Below are 13,250 nucleotides of genomic sequence, written 5' to 3'. Positions count from 1 at the left end.
AGCTGTTCTCCGGCTGTGTCCCACACATAATTCTACAGTAAATTCCCGCGGAAACAGGTGGATAGAATCGAGTCAAAATATTCAAAGACTTGCCCAAATTGCCACGATTTAAAAAAAATAGCAGATCTAAAAGCTCACAGCTTGGCACTCGGTGCTGCGCTGTGAGCTTGTAGATCTGCTATTTTTCAAAAGCTAAAGCATAAAATAATGGTAAAAGTAACAATGTGTAATAATGCGTTCCAGGTCAAAAAAAGTGTTTTGCCAATTATTTGGGGGCCCAACTTGCAATACCCTCTTGATCCACCCCTGCCCCACAGATTCCTACTCACGGGAGTTGGCGGTGTCCTGGTCCGTGTTCGGTGCATCCGTCATGGGCGGAGAGACAGAGCTGCCGTCCAGCTCTGAGACGTTTGTAGGGCTCATGCTCCAGTCATTAGCAGGCTGAGCACAAAGAGAAGCATAGCGTTATTGCGACCGTAGGTCGCAGTTTACAGTCAGAACCGGCACAGCTTGTCCGTATGTATATGTGTAACGCCTAACACTGTGGTTCACCTGACACATCACTGTGACATCAAAGTGATGTCAGATACTCAGAGCAGGGATAAGACCTGACACTGTGGTTCCCCTGACACATCACTGTGACATCACAGTGATGTCAGATACTCAGTGCAGGGATCTCCATATATGGGCATAATCAGGTGACAAGATAGCGCTGTGGCTGGTTCAGACAGGGATCTCCATGTATGGGCATAAAAGGTAGTGATGCTGCAATATAGATTTTTCACCTTCGATACGATATACGATATGAAAGCATCTAATTCGATACGATTCCGTATCGAATCTTTCTGATGTCTGATATCGGGCAAGCAGCACACTGATTTTGTAGTCTGGAATGTTAAAAAGGGTATTGTTTATAATTAATTAATAAAAGGGATTGTATGTATGATGTCAGATGTGATAGATGTCATAGGATTTTCACATAACGAATAACTGAGTAACCATGTTTGGGGTCTCACAGCATATCTCCATATACAGTACATGGATCTCCATATATGGGTAACGATGTACATCACTGGTCAGACGGTCCAAGACATGGCGCGACCTTGCCCGGTCGCTATTCGCCCTGAGGCGTCTTACTAGTGTTAATACTTAAAGGAGTAGTTCACCACTTTTCAACCTGTCTTCATATAATAGGTCCTCACTAATGTTCATGATAAAATATCACAATTTTGTTCTAAAAAAAACATTTTAATCAATATTTTTGAAAATAATATTTAGATTTGTATTATTGCGAGAACAATGGCTTCCACTTTAACTCGCTCCCTGCCAATTAAATATGGGCTTTTTGGCTCATATTGCCATAAATCTCCAGACTTCCATGTAATTTATAGTGCACAGATCATGCACGCCCATGCACAGATCATGCACCATGTTTGTGCAGGCTGTTCACAGCTTTCAAACAAAAAAATCAGATTGGAAATCCGTTCAGGCATTCTTGAGAAAATAGCCATTATGTTTTACATGTTATGTAAGCAAAGATGGCTGCCCTGTATGAAAGATGGGGTTGTATGGGGGGTGGAACATACAAAATCGCGATTGAAATCATGTTTACTAGATTTAATGGGGTCCAAAAAAAAAAAGAAAAAAAAAAATCAAAAATCAATTTCTTTTTTCTTTTTTTTCTAAGTAAAAGTCGATTTAAGTCGTTTGGCAGGGAAGTCCATAGTGAGATAGTTGATCTGAAAGTCGTTTGGCACTGAACTAGTTAAAATTGCAACTTTTCAGGAATAGAAAACCTGCAGTTTCTATAAGCTGGATTGGCAATCGATGATGTCACAAGACGATGGGTTTCTGACCTGCCCACAACCCTCCTCTGAGGAAAAAGAAATAATATAAAAAAAAAAAAAAAATGTATTTACTATTTTTGAGTGAGGACCAATTATATGAACATAGGTTTAAAAGTGGTGGAGTTCCCCTTTAAGACTGAAAATATTTGTTAGTCCAAGTACTGAATCTGTGACGTGCGAAACAGTGTGATGGTTAAAGTTCTCAACGGGCCTACTTTTTATTATTATTTATGTATTTGATAAGTTCAGGCTAAGTCGCGACGCAATGGCCGACACTCCATATGAGGACAGTTTGTTGTTTTTTTTGCCGTCGGAACACTCATTGGCAGCGCGGATGAGCTGTAATGCAGAAGCCATTTTATCCAACTTAACATAGCTTGTAGCTTTATAGATAGAATAGATTTTCCCTTCTTTTTGAGCGGTGGTCACAACGCTCCTATACGTGGCCGTGTGTGTGGGTATGTCTGTCTCCGTGTCTGTCTGTCTGTCTGTCTGTCTGTAGCCTGCAGTAACCTTTTCTGACCACACATGTTAAGGGAGGGGCGCTGTTGTTCAGGCCAGGCCAGACCAGGCACACACACACACACACACACGCACACGCACACGCACACACACACACACACACACACACACACAGGGGGGAAGGGGGGGGGGGGGGGGGGGGAACCACCGCTCAGTTCACACGGGTGTGATTTTTTAACCAACCTGTGTGTGCTCTGCAAAGAAGTCGGCCTCGGTCTTCTCAGAGGCTGTGTTGGGAGCGCTGGGGGCAGAGGACTCGATCCATAGCTGTGAGGAAGAGCACAACAGTGGCTTTCTGGTTAGGGGTGTTAATGTTATCCCCATCCAACACTGAGGAACCAGGAGTTGGTTTAGTGCATTTAGTTTCCCAAACACTGGATCAGGATCCATTTGTGGGTCACATTTGTAGGGGTCCCTGAATGTTTTGGTTTCCTACATTTAGTTTTTCATTATTATTATCATTATCATTATTATTATTATTAACTGGATAACTACCAGGGGCCACAAGGTGCCGCTAGAGTGCCAGACATTCTCCCATAAGCCTTCACTATCACATCCGGGTATCCAGGCAGAACTGGCTTGGCTTTTCACTGCAATGAGTGTTATGAGAGTGAACCGGAGGGAGTGAGCTAACAGTTAGCTATCGGCTGTTTTTTTTTAGAAGACCGATCTGAAGCTATTCAGCCGCAAAAAAAACTTTTCCGCTGCCCTAGGAACACAGGTCAGAGAAAATGAGCTCTAAAGATGTGACAATGTATTGGATTCGGCGGCGCGGTGCGGCGGCGTTACCCGATTACGGGCCCGTGGAAAGAGATCGCTGTAGGCGGCCTGGACGAAAAAATGTAGTCAGGCTTCGTCGAGGCCTCCGATTATTTAATTCATTTTATAAAAGAAACCGGAATTGTTCGGGGGGGCTCTAAACTTTATTCTAAACCATTTTCAATGGAATAAATCATCGCAACATGTAGCATGGCTCGTTGGAAAGCGATGGACGAGCCAGGACCACCCACGTCGCTTCTAGCAGCTCAGGGTAAGTAAAATAGCAAAAAAAAAAAATTGTATTGGATTGAAAAAAATAAACGAAATTGTTCGGTTTTAGCACTAAAAGAGTTAAAAAGGCAGTAATTCAACTAATAAATAAAAGAAAAGAAATTGAAAACAAATGTTTGAGAGGTAGTGAAAAAGGTCTGTGCACGGGTCATGCACAGATAATGCACGGATGATGCACCACACGTGTGCAGTCTGTGCACGCCATTCACAGCTTTCAAACAAAAAAGAAATCCGCTTGGAAATCCGTTCAGGCATTCAAAAGATATAGGCTATAGTGTTTTCTTCAGGCTATAGTGTTTTCTTCAAATGTAAACAAACATGGCTGCCCAGATATATTTTTTGTAACAAATTATGATTGGTGAGGTTATGCATGGATATCAATATATTTTTTATAAGGTCTGAATTGACAAAACCTAACCTTTGTTATAGATGCTATCGGTTTTTGGCCTACTTCACTGCTGGCCTGGGACTTAATGTGGACTTTGAAATAGATCTGCCAAGATTACACAGATAATTCACACTTGGTCACTTTGCAAGGTCTTATGTCAGCCATCTGGAAGACGAAAACACAGCCAGCACTCCTTTCACATGCATTCGCCTCACCCAGAGAGCATTAGAGCAACGGACACCGTTCAACCTTATCGCTCTCCCTCAGCGTTGTGTCAGGACATTTGATTGATCGCACCACAATCTCTCATGGGCAGATGTTACTTATGGGGGCTAGTAGTGTTACTGTAAATAGTAATAAAGAATGTGCCTGCTTATTGTGTCTAAAAATACATATTTAGCAACTTGTACGCATGCCCCCACCCACTGAAATCAAAATCAATAGAAATCACTAAAACGATAGAAAGCAAATGAAAACATAACACTCATCTTTTCTCTTCTCTAATTACTAAAATATGAACCCTTGGAAAAGGTGATTTAGAAAGATAATAAATATATAATACAATATCTATACTATAATTTTGCGAATGTCTGTCTGAGTGTCTGTCTGTCTGTCTGTCTGTCTGTCTGTCTGTCTGTCTGTCTGTCACAGCGTTTCTCCTCAGTGGCTGGAGCAATTGATCTGAAATCGTATCACCATTAGCATATGAACACACCTGACATAACTGTGAAGCCCGTTTGTCACTTTCACAAATCATATGCTGTATATTAGCATTTTTATGGTGTAACTACTATCTATTCTGCATCTAGCATGAGGCATTTCTATTCTGCATCTAGCATGGGGCAACATGTTTAACCAGCTCTGTGTGTGTGTGCGTGTGTGTGTGTGTGTGTGTGTGCGTGCGTGCGTGTGTGTGTGTGGGCGGGGGGGGGGGGGGGGGGGGGGGTTGTTGGCTGGCCCTCTTTCAGATGTTGTCATGTAGATCGGTACACAGTATCTCTGTAGCCTTTAAACTAAACGGGTATTTCTTACATTGATGCTCCTACATATTATCATGCAAGCACCAGAAAGTTACTTTCCATCCCTCATATACTGTGTGCACAGTGCACATCCCATAACCCACACACTGCACATCATTTCGGAGCTCATATCTTTGAACGGGTAAGGACTAGTATGAATAAAGCGGGGACTGCACATAAGTCTTAAGGTTCATTAGTCCGAAGGTTCATTAGTCCGAATTTAGTTAGGGTTACTGAGGTGAGGGTTAGGGTTAGGCATAGTATTCTTAACAGATTCGGACTAATGAACCTTCGGACTAATGGACCTTCGGACCAATGCCATGGCACAGTTGTTTGTGTGTCAGCATGTATGTACAGGAGAGGTCCATGCTGGCATACACCAATACCTACTGTAAATGAAAACACTTCCACTATTATTGTTATTACCTTCAGCTGAGTTTACCTCTCAAAATGACCAGCCGTGAAAATACTTTTCTGTTCCAATAAGTTTTAGAATCATCATCATCAAGTGGTGGACAACAACAACAGAGACAGTAGGTGGGCGATATGGTGATAAATATCGTTGAGACGATACAATGTCTCCATGATATGCCTTTTCAGAGATATCGTGTATATATAGTGATACTATGAGGGAGCCCTATAAAAAAAAATCCTGTTGAATTGTTAATACAGAAATTCATTGCAGAATTCATTTAATCAGTGGTCTAAATCAGTAGTTCTCAAACTTTACAATGTCAAGGTCTCCCCTCAACTCTGACAGCATACAAATGAAATGTATACCGTCAGAGTTACATACTTGTAAGGGTGAGTTTAGACCTCCCAAAAGGAACCCGGAGAGTCCCTGGACCCTACTTTGAGGACCACTGGTCTAAATGGTCTGTTACTCCTTTTTCTTTTAGTTTTTGTTACCTTGTATGTGGTTGTACTGTTAACACATCTGGTGCCAACCCCGAGTTTCCCGAGTTTGAAAAGGTACTACCGCTGTGCCAACAGCGGTAGTACCTTTTTTTCAAAATTATTTTTTTCAAAAACATTTTTTGGACCTCCAGAAATGTATTAGGCATGATCGCGATCGCGAAATTGCATGTTTAACCCCCATACCAACCCATTCTTTCAAACATGGCAGCCATGTTTGTTTACATCTGAAGAAAACATAATGGCTGATAAATCATGAATGCCTGAACGGATTTCCAAGCGGATTTTTTTTGTTTGAAAGCTGTGAACAGTGTGCACAAACGTGGTGCATCATCTAGGCATGGGTGTGCACTTTTTACACAATTGCGCAATTACATGGAAGTCTATGGTAACCATGGCAACGTGGGACATTGAAGAGAAAAAATCATAGCAACATAAGTGTTAAGTAACATGAAAAATAACCATAAAAACCAACATGAACAAGAATCGTGATAGGATCGTGTATCAGTAAACCGCTTGGAAAAATATTGTGATATTGTATTTTTCCAAATCACCCACCCCTAAGAGACAGGCTTCTGTATTTTTACAGAATCTTGATACTCACATCAGTGCCGTATTTAGACAAGGCGGCGTTGGCTTGATGTCGTATCTTTTCCCGGTACAGCTGTGCGGCGCGGCTGTTGTATTTGGCGTTCGTGTCATTGGTCGTGCAGCCGTGCTGGCGGAAGAAGGCATTCTGCGAGCACGCACACACACACACACACACACACACACACACACACACACACACACACACACACACACACACACACACACACACACACACACACACACACACACACACACACACACACACACACACACACACACACACACACACACACACACACACACACACACACACAGGAGAGTGTGAGTGCATCTGCTGTGACTTATCGGAAATAATATTACAATTACAAAGTCTTAAATAGCATCAAAATCCACATTAAGCCTAGTTTATACTTCAGCTATTCGAAAGCAGTTGATGTGCAAGCTCACAGCTTGTAGATCGGCTAATTTCAGAAAAAAACAAACACGTTTTGGCAATTCTTAACAAACAGGGTGCCTTTCCCCGAATTAAGTCCGGATATAACGTTTCCTATTGTAAACCGTAGCGTGCGTCTGTGGCACCCGGCACTGAACCCCCAAAACTGTCATTTTCTGAAATCCATCGGGAGAAAACTGAAATGTAAACCACCGTTGGAAGCAATGATCAGCAGGAAAATGGCTTTATCTCGGAATCTATCCCCAGATCGTGAACCAGCACTTCTTTATGGACCATAAGAAAAGGGTTGTCACGATTATGACATTTTACATGACAATTAATTGTCACTCAAATAATTGCGATTAACGATTTAATTGTGTTTTTGTCGCTGACAATTACATTTCTGTTTGGCTTTTAAGCTTTTAAGTTGCTCATGGTAATTATGACACATAACCTAAATATACAAAGAAATTACTGACATATTTGACAACTTTATACTTAAAAAATAACATTGATAGTCGTAATAGCTGATCTACAAGCTCAAACGTGCCGCATCGCGACACATGGTGAGCTTGTAGATCTGCTATTTCCACTACTTGTTGAAAGTGTTTGAAACTATATTGAAATTTCTCAACATGGAAACGATTGACGATTATGCAAAATAATTGCGATTACCTCAAATAATTGCGATTAGACGATTATGTAATAATTGTGACAGCCCTACATAACAAAAGCACGGATGGTCGCATTATATTTTTTCTTTACCAGGTGAAAGAAGGAAAGACAAATCGCCGTTCATCCAAATGTAATGGGCCTATTTCTGGGACCAATGGTGCGTTCATGGAGCCTCGAAAATCAGGTAAAAAACAGTAAAATATGTTCAAACGGGTGTCTGTGGGTGTACATATCAATTTGGGAATCCGTAACATGAAACTGTTTGAGAACCACTGATTTAAATTGAATCACAAATGCAGACTAATATTTGGACATTTGGTGTCTCTGTAGGTAATCTTACCGCATTGGCATTGCCGCCAACTTGCATACATCTGAGCTGGAACCAATTCCAGTTGGAGTCCAACTGAGTCGATCTGAAGGAAAAAAAATAACAACATGGAAATTCAACAACCACAAACAACTTTCTTTTTATTCGCATCCTTTTTCTCCCCAATTACCAATCTATCCCACACGTGTTGTCACTGCTATTGAAGTGACAATTAGGGGGGGTTCCAGGGGGTATCTGTGTGACATAGGTGGACCGTTTTTAGGAGGCGGAAGCAGGTTGGAGTCTATTCATTGCCAATGGGAGAGTGAACGTGAACACAGCTTCTGAACCATTGTTTAGCTCCATGGTCACTGAACTAAATATTGGACCCAATCATTACAAGTCACACAATATTCCCAAAATGTTCACACTAAAATGGCTTTCTTCAGTGACACAAATAAGTAGAACATCTAATTTATTATGGCCCGTTCTCTGTTCAGTTATTTATTTTCCAACGCCACATTGAAAAGTGCCTGAGATGGCAACAATTGAGATGTAATGACATTGAGGCGTCTTGATGGTTGCTAAATAATAATGTCAAAATAACTGGCTTACCTGATGAAACTGAGGTGCACCCCAAGTGAACGGTGGATTCCAGAGCAGTCGATGCAGAGGAACACACCATATGAAATACTGGCCCAGCTGGGGTTTTTGGCTGCACAGTCAAAGCAAGCCTGCATGAAAAGAATAAATCACAATGTTTTTTATTGTAGATATGAAAACATCGTGCCACTGAGATAGTTGGCTGCACTTTGGACACCCCTGCTTTAAGCATACACCCTCTATATGCTGAGTAAAACGGGACTCGAATTGCAAGCTTTCTTGCTTTCTTTGGTGCGTTCTTTTTCAATATTCACCAAAAGTAGCCGATCTACAAGCTCCGTCAGTGACCGGTCCGGACCTGAACATATGAAAATTTCCTTTGGGAACACACGTGTTTGGGAAGCACAAACATAGGTGCGTTGCGATTGGCATGGCGTAATTAATCACACCACTTTATACATTTGTGCTTCCCAAAGGAAGTTTCGATATACTGTATTCGAGTGCATCTCTCCACTCCGACATGTCTCCTTTCCGACATGTCTCCATTCCGACACTAACCCTATCTCTAACCCTAACCCTAAACCGAACCCCCATGGGAGTGTCGCCACTCCGACAATAGGAAGTCAATTTCGGAGTGGCGACATGTCGGAATGGAGAGAGCCTCCCACTGTATTCAGTCCCCACTCCTCAGTCATTCCGGGCCCCTCGCCCAGAGAATGTCGTCCATGTGAAGCTCGTGGAAAAGTGGAGATATTTCACTAAACACACGTTTTCTGTCCGAATTTTCAAAGGGATATGAAACTAGAGGACAATATCTGAGTATTAGGAATTCATTATTGGGTGAGTACACAGCACGGATGAGATTTATCCCACAGAGATCAGTCTGCCAACTGGACACAGATAGGACTGATCTCTGACAGCATACAAATGAAACCAAATGGACCCTTAAGGGTCCATTTGGTTTCATTTGTATACTGTCAGAGTTACATTCTTATAAGGGTCAATTTAGACCTCCCAAAAGGAACTCAGAGAGTCCCCGGACCCTACTTTGAGGACCGCTTGTCTAAATGGTCTGTTACTTCTTCCTCCTACTTTTAGTTTGTGTTACCTTGTAGGTGGTTGTACTGTTAAACTTGAAAAATAACCATAACAACCAACATGAAAAGCTTGGAAACATATCGTGATATAAATTGTATTTTCCTATATTGCCCACCCCGATAGATAGATAGATAGATAGATAGATAGATAGATGAATACTAAATAGATACTCAGATAGATATGAGATACTAAGACAGATAGTGAAAATAGTAATACATAGTAATATATAGTTACAAGCTCACAACGCAGATCAGCTTTTTATTCTCATACTTTCCACGATCGACGGAGCGGACGGACAGACATCCAGATAAATAGATGTAGACTGACAGACATACATATAGACAACAGACATACATACAGACAGACAGACAGACAGACAGACAGACAGACAGACAGACAGACAGACAGACAGACAGAGACAGAGACAGAGACAGACAGATGTAGACAGACATGACAGAAAGAGGTCCACGCACGCACAGACACAGGAAATAAGACAGTAAAGGAATTGTGGAGCACAGACCATCTGGGAGCAGACCCGGCTAATCCAACGCTAACACAGGTTGTTAGATCAGGGTCCGACAGATTGTAATGGGATCAGATCAGGGGTCTGTCTTAATTACAGGATGATGAAGACATTTAAGAGAGAACGAGTGACGTGGCTCAAAAGCAGCAGCTCCACTGTTCCACACTGACAGCAGGGCCTTAGCATTAGCCTTCTGGCTTCCAGCTCCGCACTGGAGCAGGGAAAACGGGACAATCCAGAGGCTGGCACTGACGCTAGCGACGGCCGTTTGAACAGAAACGTCCCGTCGCGGCTGTCTGCGCGTGAGCGTGGCCCTACCTTGTTGGTGGAAAGGGATCGGAGTCTTTTGAAGATCGTCAGGATCTCAGTCTTATTTGGTTCCGTCGCCATCTTGGCCCGTGAGTACACTGGTGTTTCCCCCCCGCACGCTTACGTAAGTCTGACGTCACTACAGCTCCTGATAAGTGGCAAAAAGGACAAGGCCAAGCAAGAAGTAGATGGCCTGAACGCGGAATGTTAGGAAAGTGCGCCATCTGTTGACAAAGTTGAGGTGCCACACACGTTTCCCGTTTCGCAAACGTGCCAAGTATCTCCCATGGGGAGGAGAGTATGTTTTCACCCCTGTCCATCCGTCCGTGGGTCCGTCCGTCCGTGCGCCCATCCAGTTTACCAGCTAATCTCCGGCGCCGTTGGCCCGGTCGCTGCCAAATGGATTGCAATGGATTCAGCATCATGCCAAACCCCTAGTTAGACCCCTCACATCCTATTTAAATACCCTCCTGTATAGAAAGTCGGTGGGAGCCCAACTTGATTTGGCCGCTGTGGCGACCCTGAAGGTCGCCGACTCGGGCGCCCTAGCTAAATCATTAGAGCAAGCCCTGGACTACATATGTGCAAAATTTGGCGCTTTTAGACTGATTAGCACGAAAAAACCCTAAGGCCTCCGACTATCTAAGATTGGTGAAGAACACATGCCACCCTTATGGCCTATTATAACAACACCAGGACGCCTGGTGGAGACCTGTGCTCGGAAGAGCACTGCTTCTAATTTAGTTATAAGTGACTTTGGGCTTATTTGTCTGTGAAGTTGCTTATAGATATTGGTTGTTATAGTTTGCTGTCTTTGAGGCGGGGGTATTGTTTCTAAAGCAGAGGTCTTCAACAGTGGGTCCACGACCCATAGGGGGTCCGCAGAGGTACTGCAGGGGTCTGTGAAATTATTGCTTGATTAATAAAAATGAATAAATAGGCTAAATAAAAATGTTCTCCTTTTCCCCCCAAAATGTCCATTTGTCTTTAAATATTATTAAAAACATTTTCCACTTTTCTGTTAAAAATAAATCATGGTTCTGTCCATTTTGAATTGCTTGTATGATTACTGTGCAATTGACATATTGTTTATTGACATTGGTCCTCTCCTCAGTTAATAAGGTATGTTTAGAAATGGCAGTGGTACAGCCACCCTAGTACTCGGTACCTTGTATGTTTGAAATAAAAGTATGAATATGATTATATGAAACACAATTGTATACATCAATATACAATATTATGTTCTAGCCGGCCCACCCCACCCTACAAGGCTCCATGTCCCCATCATTGAGGGTCCCTGGCCTGAAAACATTGAAGACCCCTGTTCTAAAGTGTAGTTGCTTATTTGGGCTTTTAATTGTTTTAACCAGTGGTTCTCAGTGGTGGTACCAACGTGTTTTTACTTGAGTAAAAGTAATGATATTATCAATGTTTCGATCAATTGAGTACAAAGGGCAGCTTGCTGTTAGCATTTCTTACTAAAGTATTCAATCAAAAATACTCATCAAACTAACATTCAGTGATCCCTTGTGTCCTGTAGAGGGGGATATTGTCATCCTGGAAGGAAGAGACATGCACTTCTGCACCTGCCCCAACTCAGTGGGGACAGCAGGAAACAATCAAGTGATTGACTGCCTGCAGGGGCGTCACAAGGGGGGGGGAAAGTGGGACTGAGTTGCGAGGGCCTACGGTGGAGGAGGCCTTGAGGGGGCCCCACAGTGAATCCTTGTCCCCAGGGCCCAGAATTTGGTGCTACACCCCTGCCTGTCTATATATCAAGGTGTTTCCCAGTCAAACATGTGTGATACCATGATACCATGGCTGCTCAACAGTTGTTCATTAATGCTGATATCCAGCGTCGCCATGCGCGAAGCCGCATTACCTATGTAAATGCTTTCACTCGAGAGAACTTTAGCCCACTGGCTACCCTGTCCGACTGGACTATTCTGAAAAAAATACAGACTGTCAAGGGTTGAAATACAGCGTCTCGTCGAGGTGGTAGTCTCACACATCAGGAGGCCAACACGGCGCAACTTTGCTCTGAGCCCCGAGGTGCAGCTGCTGGCTGCACTGCTTTTTTATGCCAGTGGCAACTTTTTGGAGACGGTGGGAGATGGTCTCGCACTCAGCAAGGCATCAGTGTCACGGTGTGTGGCAGCCGTGACACCGATCCTCCTGCAACATGCACAGCAGCATATCCAGTTGCCTGCACCACTAGGGAGGAGGTGCGTGAAGTCCACCAGGGATTCTATGATATGGCAGGGATCCCTCGGGTGATGGGTGTTGTGGATGGCACCCTGATCCCACTCCACAACCCTACGCTGGTGGACCCGTGCTGGGTGTGTAGGAAACTACACCGTGCTAAATATCCAGGTGGTGGTGGAACACAACGCTCTCATCACAGACATCGTTGCGAAGTGGCCAGGAGCCAGCCATGATGCATTCGTCTGAGGCAACTCTGAAGTGGTAGAGAGAGCCGCCAGAGGAGATTTCGGTGCCAGTTTCTTCTTGGTTGACAGTGGCTACCCCCTCTGCACCTACCTCATCACCCCGGTGGCGGAGCTGGAGACACCAGCAGAGCAAGCTTTTAATGTGAGTCATACCACCACCAGGACTCGCATTGAGCCGGTATTTGGAAGATGGAAAGGCCGATTCAAATGCCTCAGCCGCTCTGCTGGTGGCCTGCGCTTACCTCCTCTTAAATCCTGCCAGGTGATTGTTGTGTGTGCCATGCTGCACAACAGTGCCATCCACGCAGGGCTCCCTGATGATGATGATGATGATGATGACCCACCACCACACCTCGATTCAACGAACCTCGAGCAGCACTCCACCAAGCTGGCATCCGGGCCAGACAGTCTGTCATAGACCTGTTCTGACTTCCCCATCTCCGAGCTCCGACCCTTTCACTTTGCAGTCACCAAGCAGTTTTACAGTGCACCTGAACACCATATACCCCCCCATCGTACA

General features: G+C 43.7%; 1 protein-coding gene across 1 annotated transcript in view; it reads right to left on the bottom strand.

Annotated features, from left to right (window-relative positions):
• LOC308287870 (ADP-ribosylation factor GTPase-activating protein 2-like) overlaps positions 1 to 10,384 on the bottom strand; it is a 37,415-nt gene extending 27,031 nt beyond the window's left edge. The window contains exons 1-6 of the mRNA XM_080729189.1: positions 10,290 to 10,384; positions 8,363 to 8,481; positions 7,781 to 7,853; positions 6,346 to 6,477; positions 2,553 to 2,636; positions 330 to 441 (exon numbers count right to left, since the gene is read on the bottom strand). Coding sequence (XP_080585315.1) covers positions 330 to 441; positions 2,553 to 2,636; positions 6,346 to 6,477; positions 7,781 to 7,853; positions 8,363 to 8,481; positions 10,290 to 10,361 — 592 coding nt within the window. The 5' untranslated portion in view covers positions 10,362 to 10,384. The remainder of the gene's footprint in view (positions 1 to 329; positions 442 to 2,552; positions 2,637 to 6,345; positions 6,478 to 7,780; positions 7,854 to 8,362; positions 8,482 to 10,289) is intronic.
• Positions 10,385 to 13,250: the final 2,866 nt, after the last annotated feature.

The sequence above is a fragment of the Nannobrachium achirus genome (genome assembly GCF_963921795.1).
Source record: "Nannobrachium achirus genome assembly, chromosome: 7".
In the NCBI taxonomy this organism is placed as follows: Eukaryota; Metazoa; Chordata; class Actinopteri; order Myctophiformes; family Myctophidae; genus Nannobrachium; species Nannobrachium achirus.
Note: the sequence above shows the minus strand (reverse complement) of the source record. Positions and strands in the feature narration are given on the sequence as shown.